General features: G+C 33.4%; 1 protein-coding gene across 2 annotated transcripts; it reads left to right on the top strand.

Moving 5' to 3' along the window:
- The first annotated feature begins 1,089 nt into the window (after window positions 1-1,089).
- On the top strand, window positions 1,090-18,907 carry LOC143186734 (dual specificity mitogen-activated protein kinase kinase 4). Of its 2 annotated transcripts, none has more exons than XM_076390463.1 (9): window positions 1,090-1,511; window positions 2,129-2,200; window positions 2,562-2,676; window positions 2,981-3,067; window positions 3,294-3,471; window positions 8,858-8,977; window positions 9,285-9,353; window positions 15,166-15,392; window positions 17,712-18,907. In XM_076390463.1, the coding sequence occupies exons 1-9, from the start codon at window positions 1,469-1,471 to the stop codon at window positions 17,875-17,877; spliced, it is 1,077 nt and encodes a 358-aa protein (XP_076246578.1). In that variant the 5' UTR covers window positions 1,090-1,468; the 3' UTR covers window positions 17,878-18,907. The 2 variants fall into 2 exon arrangements, with proteins under 2 accessions (XP_076246578.1, XP_076246577.1); XM_076390462.1 differs by having other exon boundaries at window positions 1,096-1,511; window positions 9,285-9,584.
- Window positions 18,908-21,559: the final 2,652 nt, after the last annotated feature.

Below are 21,559 nucleotides of genomic sequence, written 5' to 3'. Positions count from 1 at the left end.
TTTATTTTACAGTATGCGGTTTTCGGTGATTTATTAGTGTGTTTTCTAACAGACCAGCTATACCCTTTACTTCATATTACAATCTTTTGGCATATTTATAGAGGTGCAGGTAGGAGAGAGTTCTTTTTTGGAAGGTACTAAATCCAGACTTTCGATTTACACTATTAGATTTATAAAATCCCAGTTGATTCACTTAGTTTTCTGTTTTAATTAAGTATAAGAACTTTAAACAGTTTAAATTTCCCGCCTATTGCCATGTCATGCAAACGTAGTGACGCTTGCTGTTTTAGGAAATCACTTAATTGCTGATTTTGACTAAACTATTGAGAATTTAAAACAAGTAAAGAGGGTTCAATTAAGGACAGCAAAGATGTAATTTTTCTGTACTATTAGATACACGAACAAAGCAGCATTATGGAAGATATTGGCGTGTCTTTATGTATGACATTGGAAATTTCGTTCTTAATTTCTTTTGGAAAAACTGTGAAGACGCAATTTTAAAAAAAGGCATTTTCAGGGGGTACTATTACAGGGGAGTAGGCTAGTATCTTTGTCTTAAAGTTCGTACTTCTGCAAGGTAGGGTGGGGGTGGTTATGACTTCATTATCACCAGCTCATCATAAAAGCTTCAACCTTTACATCCATGTCTTCAGACGTCTTGCGTTTATTGAGTAACTAAAAAAATTGTGCTAAAACATTATTTTTGATGTATTAATTTTTTTCTTTAAATGTTACATTTAATTGAAAACATGTTTTATAAAATTCAATTTACTTCCCCTACAGCACAAAAATGCAATTGCAACGTAACTGCTACGTAACTAAATATTCATTCCTTCATGTTCAAAAAAAGTCTTCAATTCAAAAAATCTAAGAAACATCCAAGCAATGTAAAAAAAATCTTTCAAATAATCATATTTAGAACTAAACATTAAAAATACAGCATTAGAAATTATAATTCCAAATTTTCTATCGATACAACCATCGATAGATTCGATTCTCGATACTGCCTATCGATAATTCTCCGTCACTGTGCAGAGTAGAGATTTCCTGATCAGAAGTGAATTGATGTGCAACGATTTCAAGCTTTTATTATGTGATTAAATCAAATGCAGTAACACATTTTTAACTTTATCGGTTTCCTTTTAACACTCAGTGTATATAAAAATATACATATAAAAATCTTGGAATTTTTAAATTTAAATCTGTTATGATCTGTCATAAATTTGTAAAAAATTCGTCAAAAATTGGGAGAAGTTTATGGCGAGTTTTTTGGGGAATGGAAAATGAAATAAGAATTGTTTTTAGTCTTTGAGAAAAATAGTGGAATTTTGGGAGAAAAGAAAGTGAATTATGTTCTGCCAGTGTGTTACATGTGATACATTGTTGGGATGTGCTAGAAGGAGCTAAAAAGGTTAAGAGTGGATAGCACTGTCATATTTTTTGGTTACTTGAGGACGAAATTTGAAATATGACGGAGAATCGGGCGAGTTTCTCTAATTCGAGTAATCAGAGTAAGTTTTTGTGGCTATATACCTAAGAAATGATACATGAATGAGGAACTACATAACCTAGGGAACTAAAATCTACATAACCTAAATTTTTATTGTCTTCTGGGGAGTCGTGTTATTTGTAATAGATTTGATTTTAACTACATAACTGAGAAAATATTTTATACTTTATAAGAACTACGTAATCTAGAAAATAGTAACTGTAATAAGGAACTACATAAATTAGAAAATATTTTATACTTTATTTGTGCTAGGAAACCTAGAAAACTAAAATCTATATAATCTAGATTTTACTTTTTTCAACATACTGCAGAACTTAGAAAATAATAACAACTACAGAATGTAGAAAATAATAAGGAACTACATAGCCTAGAAAATTGTAACACTAAATAATGTAGAAAATAATATGGAACTATATAACCTAAAAAATATTTTATACTTGATTTAAACTACTTAACCTAGAGAATGGTAAATGTAACGATGAATTATATAAACTTAAAAACATTTTACTATCCTAGATGTCTAGAAAATTACATTATTTTATAATATTTTTGATTAATCAATAAAAATATAAATTATGTTCAATCTAGCTTTATGATAATGATATTTCTCTGTACTAGGTTCCAGTAGACCGTTTAATTCCTTACCTTTGGAGTTTGGAGCAATCAGTGACGTTCAAAATGATATGTCAGGTATCATGTAACATTTACATGTGTAAAATTTTATTAGCGTTCTTTTAAATAAGATCCTTTAGACTTCCATTCTTCGATTTTCTTTTGGAATTTGTGGATCAACTTCTATTAAGATTAAAATTTATTTCAAATGCAGAAGAACTCTGAAATATTCTTTTAAACAGAATTATAGAATTCTACTCTTTGTCTTTCCTTTAGTACTTATGTATTAGCTTCTTTAGAGGCTAAATTTGCAAAATTTTTTATCTCAAAAAATCAAATTATTTTTCTACAACTTGCATAACATAAAAAAATATTAGTAAAATAAGGAACCTTGGTATAATAATATTTATACTTATTCTTTTTTATTCCTTTTTAATAGAAAAGCGGAAACAATTAAAGCTCAGCTTCCAGACACAAGGAAGTAATATGTTGCTTAGTAATTCAACAAATTCTTCCGTCTCTAATTCGACTGGAACCACAGCTTGTCTTCCAATGTAAGATATTTATTGAAAGAAAAATGACAATATTTTTATATCTCAGAGTGAGACTAACCCAAGTTCATTTTTTCAAAATTAAACTGTATATAATTTATCAGTGTCTTTTTTAACTTCTATTAGAATAGTAGAAATCTATTTAAGCAAAAATTTAATAGTATAAACTGTTTCAAATATAAAAAATGATAAAAATGGAAAAAATTGTAAAATTATAACAATGGTAAAAAAGAACTTGGGTCAGATTGGCTCTGAGCTACGGATTTCAACTATAATTTCTAAATAATACTATTGTGTTAAATAATAGATCTCGTCCAAGTTTGCCTTTGCCTTTACCTAAACTACCATTAAGAACACGTTCTACAGTTCCACAGGATTTGCCTGATAAAGCAAGGTAATATGAATACATATTTCAACCTATTATATTAAAATCCTAACAGTTTTAAAGAAAAATTGCAAGAGACAAAAATTGTTTATTTTTTTCTTATAAGACTCTGAGAATTCGAGTAAAAAATGATTGAAAAACTAAGTTTGTAATTATTAATTGAGAGAAACTATCCTGTATATGTAAATGTACTTTTGCATTATTGTATATGCACAGTATTGTATATGTATTCTAGAGATAAACTCCGAATGTGCCACTCGATGCAAAGCACAGGAAAATTGCAGCTATCCTCAAATTTGATATACGATTTTACCAGTGAGGATCTTCAGGATTTGGGAGAGATAGGACGAGGTGGCTTTGGCACTGTAAATAAGATGATTCATAGGATAAGTGACACTGTTATGGCTGTGAAGGTATGTATTGGGTAATTCTATAAATAATTTAAAACGTTTTACTTTTTGTTTTCAAAGTTCAAGAAATTTGATAAAAAGGACATAGAAATTTTCAAAGTTTACTTAAAAATATTTCCTAGCCCAAACCGTTCCGTTCAAAAAAGAGAAATGCTGAATGGATATTAAAAGCAGATGAAGTTTAGAAACCTTTGACGATCTCCGAATTTTGATTTTGCACTTCGTTACAAAAAGTTAAACCATAAGAAATATAACAAAATATATTAAGCCTTTTTTATTCTATTTCTGCCTTTCAATGTGTCTACAAAATTACAAAATTCTCTGATTGTTAGTTTAGGTTTAGAATATAGGCATGTAATCTTTAAGGCATTGTTATTGCAAAATACAGGCAAATCGAACGTTACATCATTAGACATTTTGTGTTCCATTTGAGTTACCCTACAACTACTATCCCTTAAAATATTGTGAAAATAATGAAAAGCAGTTTTTGAAACGAAAAAAAATAAATCTGTCGATAATTAATTACTAAGACATTTTCTTTCATTTTCTACCATTGTTTGTCATCTTTTTATCAACTTTTGTATTAAAAAAAAAAGAAAAAATTTTTCTGTGAAGGGACAGAAAAATTTCTTTGAGTTTTAATAATTTCTATATTCTTTTTATATTGAATTTCTAGAATTTTGAAACTTTCTGTGCCCTTTTTGACAAATTTCTTGTTACGAAAATAAAGATTCGCCAACCAGTAAAAGAGAGGGACATGAAGATTGTGGAGAAATATATGTAACTGTAAACAACTTAAAAATTTTTTACTTCTTGGCAAGTTGACCCTAAATTAAAACTGAATATGACTTACAGTAGACTTTCGATTATCTAGCCCTGCTTTAACTGGTCACGTTTTTTTAACATGAAACTAATTGACCAACAAAAAAATTATTAACATATCCTATGTTCTTTCACTTTTATTCAGATAAATGTACTTTTTATCATACTAATCATTATTTAAATACGATTCTGCTCTTTTCTATTTTCTGTCATACTAAATTTTTAAGGATTGAATTCCATATTATCTTTTGGGTCATTCCACGCGAAATCGGGCACGTTTCGGAGCAAGTTCTTGTAATTTGCTCAAATTTGAATATGTTGTAGTCTTTAACGATATTTAAACGTGCCCTAAAGGATTTTTCAAAATTTTGAAAATTGTCGATTTTACAGCTGTTTGAAGTTAAGTGCTACCTTTTTTTTAAAAAATTATAGCTATTGAACTAGTAAGTGGATGGAGATGAGCTTTACGGTGCTTATAGAGAAAACATTGAAGTTTGTAAAAAAAATTATTTCATTTAAAAAAACTTGTTTTTTAATCATCTTTTTTGCAATTATTTTAAACAAATGCAGGTTTTTAAGATGATGCGCGATTTTAAAAATCTGAAAAAAAATGAGAATATAGTTTGATCCTTCCCCTTGATGGACAAACTTTCAAATAGATGGACATTTTAAAATTGGCCCTGTGAAAATTGCCGAAAGTTGACGCTGCGTCGAGTCGCACTGCTGTGGCGGGCGCGTCGTCGCTGGCAGCCTACTCGACTCCAGCGGGCGAACGTGCGTTATTATTTGGAATCAAGGCGACTTCACCCAACATTACTCTACATTATCTCCGAGCATTTGCAAGGTTTAATGCAATCAATAAATATTGGTAACTCAATCTTCTTCTTATTCTTGAAAACATAAATATAATTTCTTAAATCCTAGCTTTCATTTCGAAGATTTTGGTATTAATGCAGAATGGCACTTTTTTGCAACTTCACATGGCAAAAATGAATGTGAACTTGTCAACAAGTATCATTGACAAAGAGTGAGTTACCAATATTTGCCGCCTTGATCGCAAATAATAACGCACGTTCGTCCGCTGGACACGAGTAGGCTGCCAGCGACGACGCGCCCGCCACAGCAGTGCGACTCGACGCAGCGTCAACTTTCAGCAATTTTCACAGGGCCAATTTTAAAATGTCCATCTTTTTGAAAGTTTGTCCATCAAGGGGAAGGATCAAACTATATTCTCCTTTTTTTTCAGATTTTTAAAATCGCGCATCATCTTAAAAACCTGCATTTGTTTAAAATAATTGCAAAAAAGATGATTAAAAAACAAGTTTTTTTAAATGAAATAATTTTTTTTACAAACTTCAATGTTTTCTCTATAAGCACCGTAAAGCTCATCTCCATCCACTTACTAGTTCAATAGCTATAATTTTTTAAAAAAAAGGTAGCACTTAACTTCAAACAGCTGTAAAATCGACAATTTTCAAAATTTTGAAAAATCCTTTAGGGTACGTTTAAATATCGTTAAAGACTACAACATATTCAAATTTGAGCAAATTACAAGAACTTGCTCCGAAACGTGCCTGATTTCGCGTGGAATGACCCTTTTGTAAGACATACATTTTCTACATTATAAGAAAGCTTGTGTTACCATATCATAGATATACATACCTATATGTATTTTGTTCATTAATAATAATCTATAAATGATATAAATGATACTTAAGAAGGAGGGTAGCCCGCAGAGGTTCTTTTTTTTTTCTTTTTTTGGCAATTTAGGTAACAATCTAAATTACTTGAAAACTGTTTGTTATGCGGAAAAATATTTCAAACAAAAATTGTAGGAAATGACATGACACACATACTGCTTGATTTGCTTTTTATCACTTCGCTTTTTTATCAAGATTTAAAGGTCACCTTGAATTTTTCAATTATAGTGTATAAAATTTAAACTTTGTTACTGAAAAGAGTATGTAAAACTAGATAACAAACTATAAAGGTATATACTAATTATTTTGAATCACAGAAAAATGCTGATTGTGTGGCTTTTCTGCGAATAATACTGTCAATATAGATTTTTTTACAGACAATACTTGCACTGATTCTTATGTAGCTTTTCTCGTTGATTCCGAATCCGGAATCCGTTTTTCCCCTATCATGTATAGTTTTTATGTAATTCCGCTTTGAATCACCGAAACTCGCCGTTTCGCTCGTACATTGTACGTTCTCTAATGCGGCGAGCGTAAGTATTTCTAGTTTCATTTCGGTCCAAACTGTTTATGCTCTACTTTTCCTTTAAAAAAGTAGTTCTTTTTTCACTGATTAAAAAATTACCATTTCTGCTATTCTTGAGATGTACTCTGGAGTTAATAAAAGGATAAATCAATTTATTTTAACTGTAGAACAGATCTCAAGAACAGCAGACATGGTAATTCTCTAATTGTAATACGAAGTAAGCAAAGGAAATTTTGCCGAGACAATTTTCGTGCCGAGTAGTACGAACTCTGTAATCATGGCTGATTTACCATCAACTTCAACATTTGTACCTCAGACTCAGCAACACCAAGAGTCTGCGACAACAAGTGGGACTTCTGGACCTCGTCGACAGGGGAAAGGAGCACGTCAACGGCGTACCGATGCCTTTCGTTTGAAGGTCGGACGCAAACAGCTCGACGAACGGAGACGTGAAGTCGCTAAGCGACTGGGCGTTTTCGATGAGTCCTCTAAAGAACTGGAGGACTCATTAAAAGAGTTGTCTCTGACGTTGACACCGACAGCGATTCCACTTCCTGTGGCTACCAGAGCGTCATCGAATATAGCAGAATGGCGACAACTTGGAACCTTGCAGCTATTGTTAAGATTTGCACTGTTTACCAGTACTATCGTGTGACAATTTATTTGATTTTCTACAAACTGTACCTAGCACGATATGAACAGAGAGAAATACCCTCATTCGATGTCACCGCTCCATTCGTTATGAATGAGGAAACTCGACAAATATTGGCTACTGTCACCCAGGTTCCGATTTCGACATACAACATTCTGTGCTCGATTGGAAAGATCGAAGGGTCTACAGTGTGGCATTCCGTGCCTTTCGATGGTGAGCCGGAGAATGGTCATCAAGCGGCTCTATACTTATACCCATCCAACATCCGCGCTCGTGTTGTTGCGTTATCAAATCGCGAGACATCTCAAGAACTTCGTGATGGCTTTCATGAGTTGAATCCGTTACCTGGAGCGCATTGGATGAACACTGCGGATGGTTGGGTGTTAACGAACCCCGACGTGATATGGCCCCACGTCTACGGACCAGAGCAGCTTTTATACGACGTTCATGCTTACCGGAACCTACTGACTTGTGTTTCTGGTAGATTGCCAAGAAGCTTCATCTCGAGTTTCTCCTGGAATGGAAAAGGAGGTAGGTCTGGTACCGTCAGCTGCGATCCAGCGGCTTGTAACTTAACCGCCAGATTTGTACGGAACATCGCTCCGCCTCGTACTACTCGAAGGAAGGATGCATGTGGACGTTCCGTTGAGATTGACATTCCTGCTCAATCTGGCATGTCTTACGAGGGAGAGATCATAAACGGAAGGGCTGGAGTCTTATTGATGTGGAGTCCTGACCAGGACATCAGCACTATGGAGATGGTCACTGGGGCTGCGTCTTTCGTCGGAGAACATATCCATCAACCGACGCGTCTGCAGATCCAGGGACGTCGGCAAGCCCATCTATCGCCGACCACCGTGCTCTACCGATTGGTGGATGTCCCTAGACCCAAGATGATGTAGTCGCCTGGGTCATTAACAGCGGTATAGCTCGCCTATTCTGGCTTTGCACTAAGGAGCGCCGTCTGTACAAAGATCAGTGCATATATTGTCTGTGCAAAGGTCTAGTTTATAAGTATTCGCCGAAAAACCACAAAATTAGTATTTTTCAATGATTTAAAGCGGAAACATATAAAAATTATACGTAATAGAAAAAAAGTGATTTCGGATTGTGATTTGACAACAAAAAATACATAAGAATCAGTGTATACATTCTCTATTAATAACAAAAATCGTGTTGACCAGTGCTATCAACAAAGATTTATTTATTTTCGCTTATAGAAACGCTTTATTTATGGGCATAAAACAATAGTTTTATTTGTGGGTATATTGTGCTATACGAAATTTCGGGCATCTATATATAACAAACTTTTGCACAACCGAAAACGGTTTGTTCTGTTAGCAACCGCTTGAAGAAGACATATGCTAACGTCAATAACAACATAACTAAGATATATTTTTCAGTAAAAACATATTTGTTATTATTTCTACTGATAATTTTTTTTTTTTCTAAATTCTTGAACTTGTAAGTTTCGTGGAAACCACGAAGATACTAATAATAATTAAAGGGACTTAACTAAGTCATTTCTACTTTGTTGTTCTCACTTGAAAATAATTATATATTATGTTCCTGAAACATAAAGAAATAAGCATGCGAGAACTCAAAAATATTTCTTATATATTCTCTGCAAGAAGTCAATAAACAGCTAGGAAAATTCTCACGTTTCTAATTTAAAACCCATTTCTTCAGAGAATACGCTCTACAGTAGACGAAAGGGAGCAGAAGCAATTATTAATGGACTTGGAAGTTGTCATGAAATCCAACGAGTGTCCTTGTATTGTGCAGTTCTATGGAGCTTTGTTCAAAGAAGTAAGTTTATGAAGAATTCCAATACAAATATTTTTGATTTCTTTAAGAATTGATCCAAGAGAAACTCCAAAAACTGACTGTTTCTCAACGTCTGTACTGAAATTAATTTTTCTCTCATATTTCTATATCTAGAACTTCCTCAAATTTTTTCCAAAACCTTCCCTATTGAATAAAAAAGAAATTAAACTCACTTTCTGGAACAACTTTTCTAGAATACATTTTTGAAGAAGTCTTTCAAAGGCAAACTTTGTTGTAGCTTTTTAAATTTTGGCTCAAATATTTCAATAACTTTTTGTTCTTCATTTAGGGTGACTGTTGGATCTGCATGGAGCTCATGGACACTTCCCTCGACATATTTTACAAATTTATTCATGAGGTACTGAAGGAAAGAATACCAGAACGAATTTTAGGAAAAATTACCGTCGCAACAGTGAAGGCATTGAATTACCTGAAGGAAAAATTGAGGATAATCCACAGAGACGTGAAACCCAGCAATATATTACTAGATCGACATGGGAATATAAAATTATGCGATTTTGGAATATCGGGACAATTGGTGGACTCCATTGCTCGGACTCGAGATGCTGGATGCAGGCCTTATATGGCTGTATGTTGATTAAAAAATAATAGTGAAGATGATAATAATAATAATAGCTAATTTACGGGCATAAGCCCCTTGACATTAGTGTACAAGAGAAATAGGGTCATTTTGCGGGAAATTGGACATTGTTTAGAGTATCATCTCGGATTTTGTGGAAATTTAGATATGTTTTAGTTTTTAACAATATTTAAAGGTACGGTAAAAGTTGGACAATTGCCTGAAATTCGGGATCGAAGGCAGGCAGTTATCGAGCAGAGGTAAAGATTCTTAATCGCGATTAGACTCGAGCCGAACTTCTGAGTTCACTTTTGTATTTTGTCGAACGTAAAAAAAAGACAGTGAGTGAAAAGGAAAAAGGGACGATAGTTGAGGCATTTGAAAGGAAATATCAATAACATAATATTAATGCATCAGTGAAACTTTTTTAATTTTGATGTTTTTAATAAAAGTTTTAGAGACGTATTTGTGAGGTTTTTCTAATTAAAATGACACCAAACACAATGTAACTATATCTACTTAATTAATAGATAAAAAATAAGAGTTATTATCGTTCATTAAATATGCAAATATAGAAGAAATACAGAAATAAGCCTGTGTAGGTTTTTTTACAAAAATAACCAAAATTAAGAAAATTTCATCTTTACATTAGTTTTGTTTCATTGATATTCAATTTCAAGTCGGATTATCCTGTTCGGTCCCTGATGAGCTGTCATATTTCGAGGTACACCACCCTGTATACGAGGGTGGATCCTCTCTCAGTAGCGTAGCTACTTACGCTGCAGATCATTCCAAGCAGTTATCCAACTTTTTCTGTATCTCGCAGGATTTTTCAGAATTTTAGAAATTATTGATTTTACAGCTGTTCAAAGTACACTTGTGACAGAGGTTTCGGTTCTCGAAACTGTTATGAGAACCAAAATAACATTATAACTAGAGGTTGAAACGATTCCGAAAATAACTGTTTCAAACTGTTATGTATCGATTCTGAGTAAAACTGTTATGAGAACCGAAATAATGTTATGACTGTTGTAGGCCGAGAACGATGGTTTTCGGTCATATCGGTTCCGGTTTTGGAGCTATTGTCTTTCGGTTCTAGGTGTACTGGTTACAAAACGGCAGTTGATGTGAGTATCAACAAAGAACTAACTATTATTGTTAGATATTTCCGTTGCAGATTTGACAATTTTACGATTTTACCATTTTATCATTTTTTGCATTTTGATATTTTACTATTTTCGAATTTTATAATTTTATCCTTTTTACCGTTTATACCACTTTACAATTTTACAATTTTACTTAATACCAACACTGGGTAAGCAAGAAAGAAAATTACCTAATATACTCAAGACTCGCAATTTAGATAATAGAATACAGTGGTTATCCAAGTCAAACGCTTTACAAAAATCACTTGTGCCACGCTGCCGAGGATTGGTTTTTAAAGTAGAGATTGCTAATAAATAAGCCCGTGCCTAAGACACGGGGATATGCAGATAATCCGATGGTGTAAACAGGACGTGTATGGCTAACATGAAAAGTCACAAGATCGGAGACACTTACACATAGACTCGTATATTACTATACGGGAGTACTATATAAGAAAAGATTGTGAGGATAGGCTCGTGTATAAAATACGGGAGTTTAATATGGTAGGATTTAGATGATAACTCTTGGTTTTAAATAAACTAATCGTGATTCCAATTACAACTTACAAGAAGAATACATCATGAGCCAATAACCGATTTTGATAAAACGGAACATAGTCCATCCACGTGAATAATAAATCGACACGTGTCCGAGCGTTTTACTGAATATTATTAATTTTCAACACTATTTTCAATACTAATTTTCAATACTATTAATTTTCAATGTTATAAACAATTTTGCGGACGGGCTTTTTTGCAAATGTTAAACCATTAACTTTTTTACATCCTATACATCTAAAGTTGATTGACTTAACTTTAAACTTAAACCAGCAGAAAAAATTTTCAAAAATAAAATAACCAACTCAAACTTCCTGGAAGAATACAAGATATTAATTAAATGGATACACGATACTCACATTCATAACGGCGCAAAAGCAATAAATTTTCAACAAAAACTTATGTACAGATGGTGAAGTGAAGATTGTCAAAAAGCAATACATAGGTAACAGGAAAAAGCATATATTAAAAATTATCCAATAATTGTCCAATTAACGAGAACTTAAATAAGTACATGGAGGGACGAAAACAAAAATTTAAGACAGGCAATGAAAACTACAAAAAGTATAAAAAATTCAAACAAACCCTAATGCAAAAGGAAAGTGTATAAGGAATATACTAAAACCTTTTCAGAAGAGCAAACTATGGGACCAACCAAGTAACAGCACCTCCTAAGAACAAACAAAAACAGTCAAAGATTATGCCAAGAAATTTACACCTCTGTCAGCAATTGAACATACTCTCATCCTTAACCAGAAGAGAAATCTTAATCTAACTCTTTAACAACAAACACTTTACCAGAAGCAGACAATATTACAAATGAGACATTTAAATACTTTTCAGATAATGTAATAAGCAGATTTGAAGATATAATAAATATTGAATGGAGAGACATTCCTTCTGACTGGAATATCTTTTACAGTATCCTTATACCAAAGTAAAAGAAGAACAAATACAGACCAATTTTACTAGTTTCAAATATTCTAAAATTGATAAAAACAGCGATAAAAAAAATTGATTTGTACACTATAATGAGAATGATCTCATTGTACCAAACATACAATGTGCCTTCAGAAAAAATAGATCTTATCAAGATAGCTTAAACATATTTACAACAGACATTTATATAGCTTTCCTTAAAAAAGAAGCAATGAGAGCACTATATATGGATGTAGAAGGTGCTTTTCACAATATCATTCCACTGATTCTAATCAAAGAGTTAAATAAACTGAGAATACCACCAAATATAATAAAATTGATAAGAAAAACCATTACAGAAAGAGCAGTAGATTTTTATTTAAGTGGTATGGACATAAACACAAGAACATGCAGGAAAGGTTTATCACAAGGATTCACGCTATATTCAATATTATTTAACATTTATTTATATAAAATGTACATCACTTAGGAAGGAACTACTGCATGCTACAGTTTACAGATGATATTGTCATTTATTGGAAAAATAGTAATATACCTAGAATCGAAGACCAATTAACAAAATCTAAACTAGTAATATTCTATACAAGATTCTCAGGAGTCATAATGGATAACAAACTATGATGTTCAGCGTGTAGAAAGTATTTAAAAATAGAAATAGTAAAAGGATCCACCATACTTAAATAGTTATCAGAGGTCCATTGGGAATTTCATCTGGAAGTTCTAACTTAAAAAGCAATAAGGGATGGCAGTAGAATGGGGATTACCATAATACATAAACACAGGTAAAATAGAACTAAAAATAATAGATGCTTTAACACACACGGTATTGAAAACATGTTTAACCCTAATGCAATCAACATCAAACACAATGCTATGGCACATATCAAAGGAAATAAACATCAACCAGAGAGCCGAAATATTAACGGATAACTATTTAGCGAAATATTACATTCATACAATCTTTAAGTTAAATACGAAACTAAAATATACTGAAAGTTTACTAAGAAGACCTATATCCCGCAGAAACAATTTCTTTCTACTACAAAGATAGAATGCTCTAAGAATAACAGTATAGAAACTGCATTAACTTGTCAAAATAAATACAAATATGCAAATAGGCAGAAAAATACTTATATCAACGTACGAAATAGATACTTACGTAAATGAATCTGACAATGGTATATTCATAAAAAGTTACTTAAATACAGATAATAAAGAAGCAGCGTTTTATATTCCACAGATACATAAATCAGAATCTTTCAGTCTGAACAACGAATATGTAACAGAAATGCTCAAACCCATAGCAACCATCGAAGCTCTAAAATATTTCAAAAATAGTCATTACAAATCCTGCAAAATAATTACAGATGCTAAATATCTAATACAGAAATTTAACCACACAATAGGAGACATACAGGTGAACCTATGCATTATGGAAATCAAATTCCTGATCCTATACATGTCAAACTATATAGAAGGAAGACATATGAGTGATTTTACTAGTGATATTTTTCTGATATCGACCAAATCGAATTCCTCAAAGTTTTCATGAAAATTAAGTTATGTTTAATACTTGACATAGATATAGTAAGGAATACATACACAAATATGAAAAATAATGTTATTGTATCTACATCTTTATAGCACTAGCTAAATTTTTCACAATCAGTTTTTTGTGAATAAAAATGAAAAGAAACATAAAACATCACAGTCTAAAGACATGTTAGTGTTAGAAATGCTTTTATTATGAATACCAATACTTACGATATCAGTAAGGCTATATTAAGTTTATCTCTACTCATTGAATTCACAGAAGTTCTTTGTCATTGTTTACAATGGTCTCAATAGTATGAGCTGTTTTATGGAGATAAATTAGTGTTTATACTCCAGCATATAAGATAATATATCACTTGCATCTCTTTGGCACAAACTTATTTCAATTATTTGCTTAGCAGTCAATTTTTCTGGCGTTTAAATGTTACCTTTTCGCAACGTTGGATTACTTAAATTATTTACGACATTATATTTAACAATTTAACTAATCACTTGTGTGCTTAACTAAAAATTTCAAAAGTGTCAGTTACATCCCTTTAGTTTTAAGTGCCTCATATTTATATGATACTCAAGCCAAATAAGAATTATCAGCTAGTGGAAGGAGGAAAAGAAGTAGGAAAATTAATTGAATTTAAGTAATATTCACCTTCAAAAAAGTCAAAAGAACATTTTAGAAAGCTTAACCAGACAAAATTGAAAATAAGAACTTGATATAAAGACTCAAAACAACGACAACGTTACTAACATTACTTGAGTTACTTTAAATTAGTGAACAAAAATGTGAAACTAAACATACCCTGGTTCATGAATCATGCAGTAAACAGAAGAATAATACCAATCATAAATAGAATTAGAAGCAGTCATCATAGAACCAAATCACGCTTACGTAAATTCTCTATTATAATGTATCCTAGGTGCAAATGTGATTACAAGGCACAAGAAAACAATTATATGATATTCACATGTCCATTGAATAAAGAAACAATAAACAATATAGTTGAATATTTCGTAGGAAAAGTAATTCAGTCTCCATACGAAATCAGAGTCTTGGCCTTAACTTAACAATTACTATGTAATATAGTTCAGGTTTACAAAAACATGGAAATGCAATTATAAAAAAGGCATAATTTGAAATAGTTATTTTTGAAACCGTTTCAACCCCTGGTTATAACATCATCTTGGTTTTCATAATATCAGGTCAGTTCAAAAGTTCGTGCGCATTAGTAGCATGTATGGGATTCGCGAAATGCGCACGAACTTTTGGACTGACCTGATAGTTTCAAGAACCGAAACATCTATCATAACTGTTTTTAATTCCTAATTTACAATCAATCTTCTTACTAAAAATAATTTATAGATACCTCCAAGTGTCTCATTCAATTGTTTTCTTTCAGCCAGAGAGGATAGATCCCCAGCGAGCGAGGGGCTACGATGTTCGAAGCGACGTTTGGTCGCTGGGAATCACTTTGATGGAAATCGCGACCGGTTATTTCCCGTACCCGAAGTGGAATTCGGTTTTCGAGCAACTTTACCAGGTCGTGCAAGGTGACCCTCCGAGGTTGTCTCCTAACGAAAATGGAAACCATTTTACTATGGATTTCGTGAACTTTGTGAATACGTGGTAAATTGATTTGATATATCTCAAAACGTATTTAAACACTAGACCGAAACATTGGCAAAAGATGGCGGAAGAAGTCATAGATTGATTCCTGAGGTCATTTTAAAAGAAGAATTCTCTACGTCCACAAGTTGAATTTCCACGAAAAGATTTCTAATCTAACAAGGGAGCAACCCGAAGTGTAAATGTCTAATTTTAATGAAACTTGGCAAGTTTGAAGAATAGTAAAAAATATTCGACATGTATTGTAAGGATTGTGAAGAAAATTCATCTCTGAATACTTATTTTAGGACAACTGTATTTTTTTTTTAAACAATCACGCTTTATCGTTGCTTTTTCTAGACTGCCCCCAATCGCCTCGAAGGACAACATACGCCACGCCACCGTCACAAGAAAAACACATCACACTTCACTCTGTCCCAAGTCGCTCTTATTGCTCTCATTCTACGCAGGCACCCAAGACGCTTTCGAATACAGTTCACTAATCACGCTTCGGAAAACACTCTTTTCTATTTATCCATACATACAGATACATATTACGTGCATCATTCCAGTACCCTACAGTATTTTTTCTTATTTACTGGTACTCACATTACTACCGCCAAAGTTGGGGTGGAAAACATATTTTGCCTAATACCTAAGAAAGTAGTCGACATAGACGAAAAGTATAAATTAGGCGATTACGTGCTTTTAAATGACGAATTAGTCTACGTAAATTATTGGTTTATTCTTCCTTTCTCATTTACTCTTACTTTTTTTCACAGCATAAGCTCGTTGCTCGGGTTTCAGACCGCGTGCGTTTAGCATTGTTTTATTCTTTCTTTCTCACAACATAAGCTCGTTACTCGGATCTCGGACCGCGTGCACTTAGTATCGACTTATTATTTCTTTCTTATTCGCTCTCACTGTTTCTCATGGCATAGACTCGTGGCTCGGACCCCGGTTCAGGTGTGTTTAGCATCGGTTTATTGATATATTAGTTACTTGCATGATCAAAAAACTATATTTTGTATTTTATTAGAATCGATAATGAAATCAAATGAAAGTTGTTAAAATACTTACTTGAAAATTATTCGAATCATGTCGTGTTTGGTCATATTTTCGTCAAAAAAATCACAGCAATACAATACGTGTAAAATGTGAATCGTGTCACATTTTACGCTTCATTAATTTCGAGGGGTCTCCCATTCTCCTGGCGGTAGGGATAGCGACGAGTATTTATCCTGGGAGATCTGTCGAACCTATATCCCGGGAGTACTGTACTTTCTTAGATATTAGGCAAAATATGTATTTCACCCTCAACTTTGGTGGTACTTTTCACCCTTCTAATGTGGATATCAGCAAATAAGAAACAATACGTGTCGAATATTTTTGACTACTCTACAAATCTGCTAAGTTTCATTAAAATCGAACATTTACACTTCGGATTGTTCTTTTGTAAGTAGTAAACAGCAAAATGAAGACAGTTTTTCTTAGTAAACTGTTCAAAGTTTAAAGGGCTCTACTGTCTTTCGAAATTTTGGTCGTCATCAAAGTTGCTTCATTTTTAACACGTTTGGTACGGGTATTGTCATAAGACTTCAAACGGGATGCACAGGTTATACATATGATGTCTTAAGATGACCTAGACTTCACTGCTAACAGAGGAAAGAAATATTCCCGTATGCGATGTAGAATTCTCAAAGACACACGGTGCTGAACGTGTTAATAGTCAGACAGCGAAAAGCTTTGCATCTAGTAGGCGAAAAACAGAGCTGGGTCACAGTTGATACTAGGATCTCACGAACGGTTTGTGACGGACGATTGTACGTCTGTCTTTGTTATTTTGAACTGGGAAAATAAAGAAAGACATACGATCGTTCGTCAAAAAACCGCTCGTTCGACCTTAGTCTGATTCGGTATCGTTGACAGAATCTTAAAGATTGAAATTTCGCATTTGAAAAGTCACCATAAAAGTTGGAGTGCGAATTTTTGATCCATTTCACTTCATTTCACTTCAAAGAGAAACAAACAAAAACTCGCACACCAATTTTTATTATGGCTTTTTTACAGGCAGGATTTCGTTCTGCAAGTACGCAGAGAATTGGGAAAACTGTCACTATTTTCCCGTCTAGTTCTTAAGTTAGAAACTTCTTCGTGGAGATTCAACTTTGGCATATGAAAGTATTCCCTTTCAAACAATCTTAAAAACCGTAATCTACGACTTTTTACAATAATTCTTGCTGATGTTTCGGTATAATGTTCGAATACATTCCGAATACTTCTGGATTCTATTGCTGTGACTATAATAAATAATCTTTGTTTATTCTGTTATCGTTAAAGCTTGATTAAAGAGGAAACACAACGACCTAAGTACAACAAATTATTAGAACATCCGTTTATCAGGAAGGCGGAAGAAGACACGGTCGATGTGGCGGCGTACATAAGCGGCGTTCTCGACAACATGGTTCTCAGGGGATTGACGCCTTTTACTACTAATCGACATTAAACAAAAAATATAAGTAAATGCAGGTGCAAGACCAGATTACTGTCACTCTAAGCTATTTTAGTTAAAGTAACAAACATACCTTGCGAAATGTTACACAGAAAATTAGCATAGAAATAAAACTGTAATTTGTCTGGGAAAAACATGCTTAAGGGTACTAGGCAGCCAGAAATGTGAGAAAAAAGGGTTTGAGTGAGCCAATGTATGCGTGTGATAGCAGTGCGCATTGGGCATAAAAGAACATACCTGGATTTCCTTTGATTTTCTTACAATTGGCTCACCCCGAAACACTTTTTCCTACATTTTTTACTGCCTAACGTCCTTAAAGATTGACTCTACCCATGAGTAGTTTTTCTACCAGATAAATTACAGTTTTCATTCTATGCTAATTTTTTGTGTAATAATTTAGAATGACAGTAATTAGGTCTTTTACCCTATATTACATTTCGCAGTTGTATTTTAAAAGTGATAAAACTCAAAAAATTTAGAAATTCAATTTTCGAGTCACAACTATATGATCAGTTAATCAATTTTATGAACAAAACTTGGTTCATTATCCAAATTTTTTTAGTTAAATTTTAAAATCTTAAACTTTATTTGAAAAAGTCTTCAAGTACAAATAACAAATTATTTAAATGATAGCAAGAAAATCTAGTGCAAATAATTAACTATTTTTCAGGCGAATTATTTCAATAACATCCATTAAGTAAAACTACTTTTTCATTATTTAATTTTATTATTATTTATTTATAGGTGGGTAAAATAGCCTTTCATGTAGATAAAATTAACAGAGAAACAAATTTGTTTGTTTCATAAGTAATTTCATGCCAAAGTCTGTTACTTTCTGTTACTTTTGGGAAACGTTTTTTGAGTTCTGTCGCTTTTGAAATACTTATGCGGATTTGTACTTTAATTTCTATCATTTTCAAATTTTTAATTTCATTATTGTAACTATTTACACTTTGGTCGAAAAGAAGTTAAATGGTAAAATCAATAAATACCAATCATTGTTGATAATAGATTATTTTGTGTAGATAATTGAGGTGTGCAGGACCTCCATGAAATATCAGCGGGATTGAGGGAGAGGGGAGACGTTTTTGCAAGATGTGACAAGATAGCGAAATTTTTTGGTGCTTGGAGAATTTTCAGTATTTCGAGGAAGTTTCGAGATACCTGAAAATCTGAGATTATGAGAATCTTTAATATTCTCGAAAGTTTTTGAGATTTCCGAGAATCTTCGGGAGTTTAAAGAATCTTCGGAATTCTGAAGAATCTTTGGAATCCTGAAAATCCTTTGAAATCCTAAATATTCTGAGGGGTCCCGAAGATTTTTAGGAACTCTAAAAATTTCCGGGAATCATGAAGATTCTTCGGGAATCTCGAAGGTTCTTGGTAACCCCTGACTGTTCTGAGGAACCCCAAAGATTTCTAAGAATTAGAAAATCGCGATTCTCACAGAGATTCTGGATATTCTTGATAGTCTCAAAAATGTACGATTTTTTGGAATTCTGAATGGTCTGGGGAATCCCGGACATTTTCGAGAATTACGGATATTCTTGGGAACCCCGTAGAGTACATTCTCGGGAATTTCGAAGATTCTGGAGATTCTCGAAGATTGTTGGACAATCACGGAAATTCCTGATATTCTTGAAATTATCGAGAATTTTCAGGATCCCCGAAAGTGTCAGGGTTCTCGAGAATTTTTGGAATTCGTTAACTCAGCTGAAAAATTATCGACTTTTGAACTGCTGTATTTTTGTGAAAAAATAATATAATAGTGTATTTACTAGACTCATTTTAAAGGGCAAAGCCTATACTTTTTAATTTCTGAATTGAATTGTCTCGAAGATGCTTTTATGTTCGATTGAGAAACAAAAAGATGAATATTGTTTTTTTTCTCTCTTAAAAATTGAAACTATTGGGAATGTGATGGAATTTGATAAAGAACATCGCACTCATTAGAAGGAAAATTGCATAACGATTAAATGTAATGGTTTGTAGGTATATTGTAGAGTGTGATGGATTGAAAAACATATGTGACATTTAAAGCCCTGTGACAAATTACTTAGCTAGAGCCAGTAAAAGGTAGCACAACCGCGCGGTGCGCACCAACTCGTCGAACATTTTAAGCGGTTGAGTTTTACAGTACGGTAGTACAAATCCGACCACTACGGCTAAACGATAACAAAAGAGATTAATTTTCCGTATTTGCAACTTAATTTGGATAAGGTTGTATTGTAATAGAATCAAATAATGAATTCGGCAATCTGTAGGAAAAGTGACACATTATCCTGATGTTTTGCATACTTGTTGGTGGGAGCATCAGTCATTAGCGGCCAACTTCAAGAGACCTGGCGACTTGAAAGATCGAGCTTTCTCCCCGGAAAGGGCATTATCCGGGGAGTGACTTTTGTTCCTACTGGTGAAAATCATATGAATCCGATATTAAAACCTGGCAATGGGGGATGATAATGGAACCGGAGCAGTACCTGTGGTAGTCAGACCGCAAAGTAGATCGGTGTGCAGTATCAGAAGTGACATGAATATGGGTTATGGCTATAAACGTAAACGTAGAGTTGTTTCTGGTGCTGATTTGGAGGGTAAGCGTGAGGTATGTGAGCATGTCAACTTGATGCAGATGGTAGGAATGAAACTCCGGAAATTTATATTTTCAGCAGTAAATCGTAAATGATGTGTACGTGAATAGTACGTGTATAAGGGAGTGTATAAATGAACTTTGTGTGTGTACATGGGTAAGAGAGAATTTTGGTGAAGTATATGTGGTGTACGTGTACTGCCGGTATGTCTCGTCACTGTGGTTCAGCAAAGGTGGCGGGCAGAATAAAGAGAATGAAATGTGTGGTAGAGTGCTTGAGGAATACATTTTAGCGAGAAAAATGATTAGTAGTGAATGAGCTGAGTGAGTTTTTTGCTTTTTCCAGTCCGCGAAGACAGAGTGATATAGATGTCACATTAGCCAATTATGCGTGTGCAAAATGTCACTTTGAATGGGATATTAAATGCGACTGTGATTCGAATGAAGTGTGAAGTAATAGATGAGTGCGTGATTAATGTGTATCAGAAGTGGAGACTGAATGACGTAGACTGGGACGAATATGTGGATGATTTACGAGCGAGAGCAACTGCGTTGAGTGATACGAACGCTGACAAAATACTAGAGAAAATAATGTTGTGGATCCAGGAGACGAATGAGACTAGGTTGAAAGAAGCTAAGCGTGGAAATAAAAGGAAAGTTGTGTGGTGGATGGATGTATTAGAGCAATTAAAAAAAAGAGTGAGAAAATATAGACGTATATATCAGAGAGCGTGGAAAAGGGAAAGTGCGGATATTGAACAAAGAATGGACGAATACACACTCCCAGACAAAAAGATAGCACACGGGTGCTATCTTTAATTTCTCGTGATAAGATTATGCTAACGTGAAAACTCTGACTTACATGTAAAACGTACCTTTTACGAATATGTAAGCATAACATAGATTGACATTACCTCAATGAGTTCTCTTAATTGGAAGAGAAACACATAATCCGACGCAGACAAAATGGTAGCATACTTGATCTATGTTTACGTATTCTTCAGTGTTTCGTAAACTTGAATAGAGTTATTGCGTTGAATTTCTGTCTAGAGCTTTGTTATATCACTATCCTTATAATGAGTCGTGACA

The sequence above is a fragment of the Calliopsis andreniformis genome, unplaced genomic scaffold (assembly GCF_051401765.1).
Source record: "Calliopsis andreniformis isolate RMS-2024a unplaced genomic scaffold, iyCalAndr_principal scaffold0022, whole genome shotgun sequence".
Taxonomy (NCBI): domain Eukaryota; kingdom Metazoa; phylum Arthropoda; class Insecta; order Hymenoptera; family Andrenidae; genus Calliopsis; species Calliopsis andreniformis.
The sequence above is the reverse complement of the archived record's forward strand: the minus strand, read 5'-3'. Positions and strand labels throughout refer to the sequence as shown.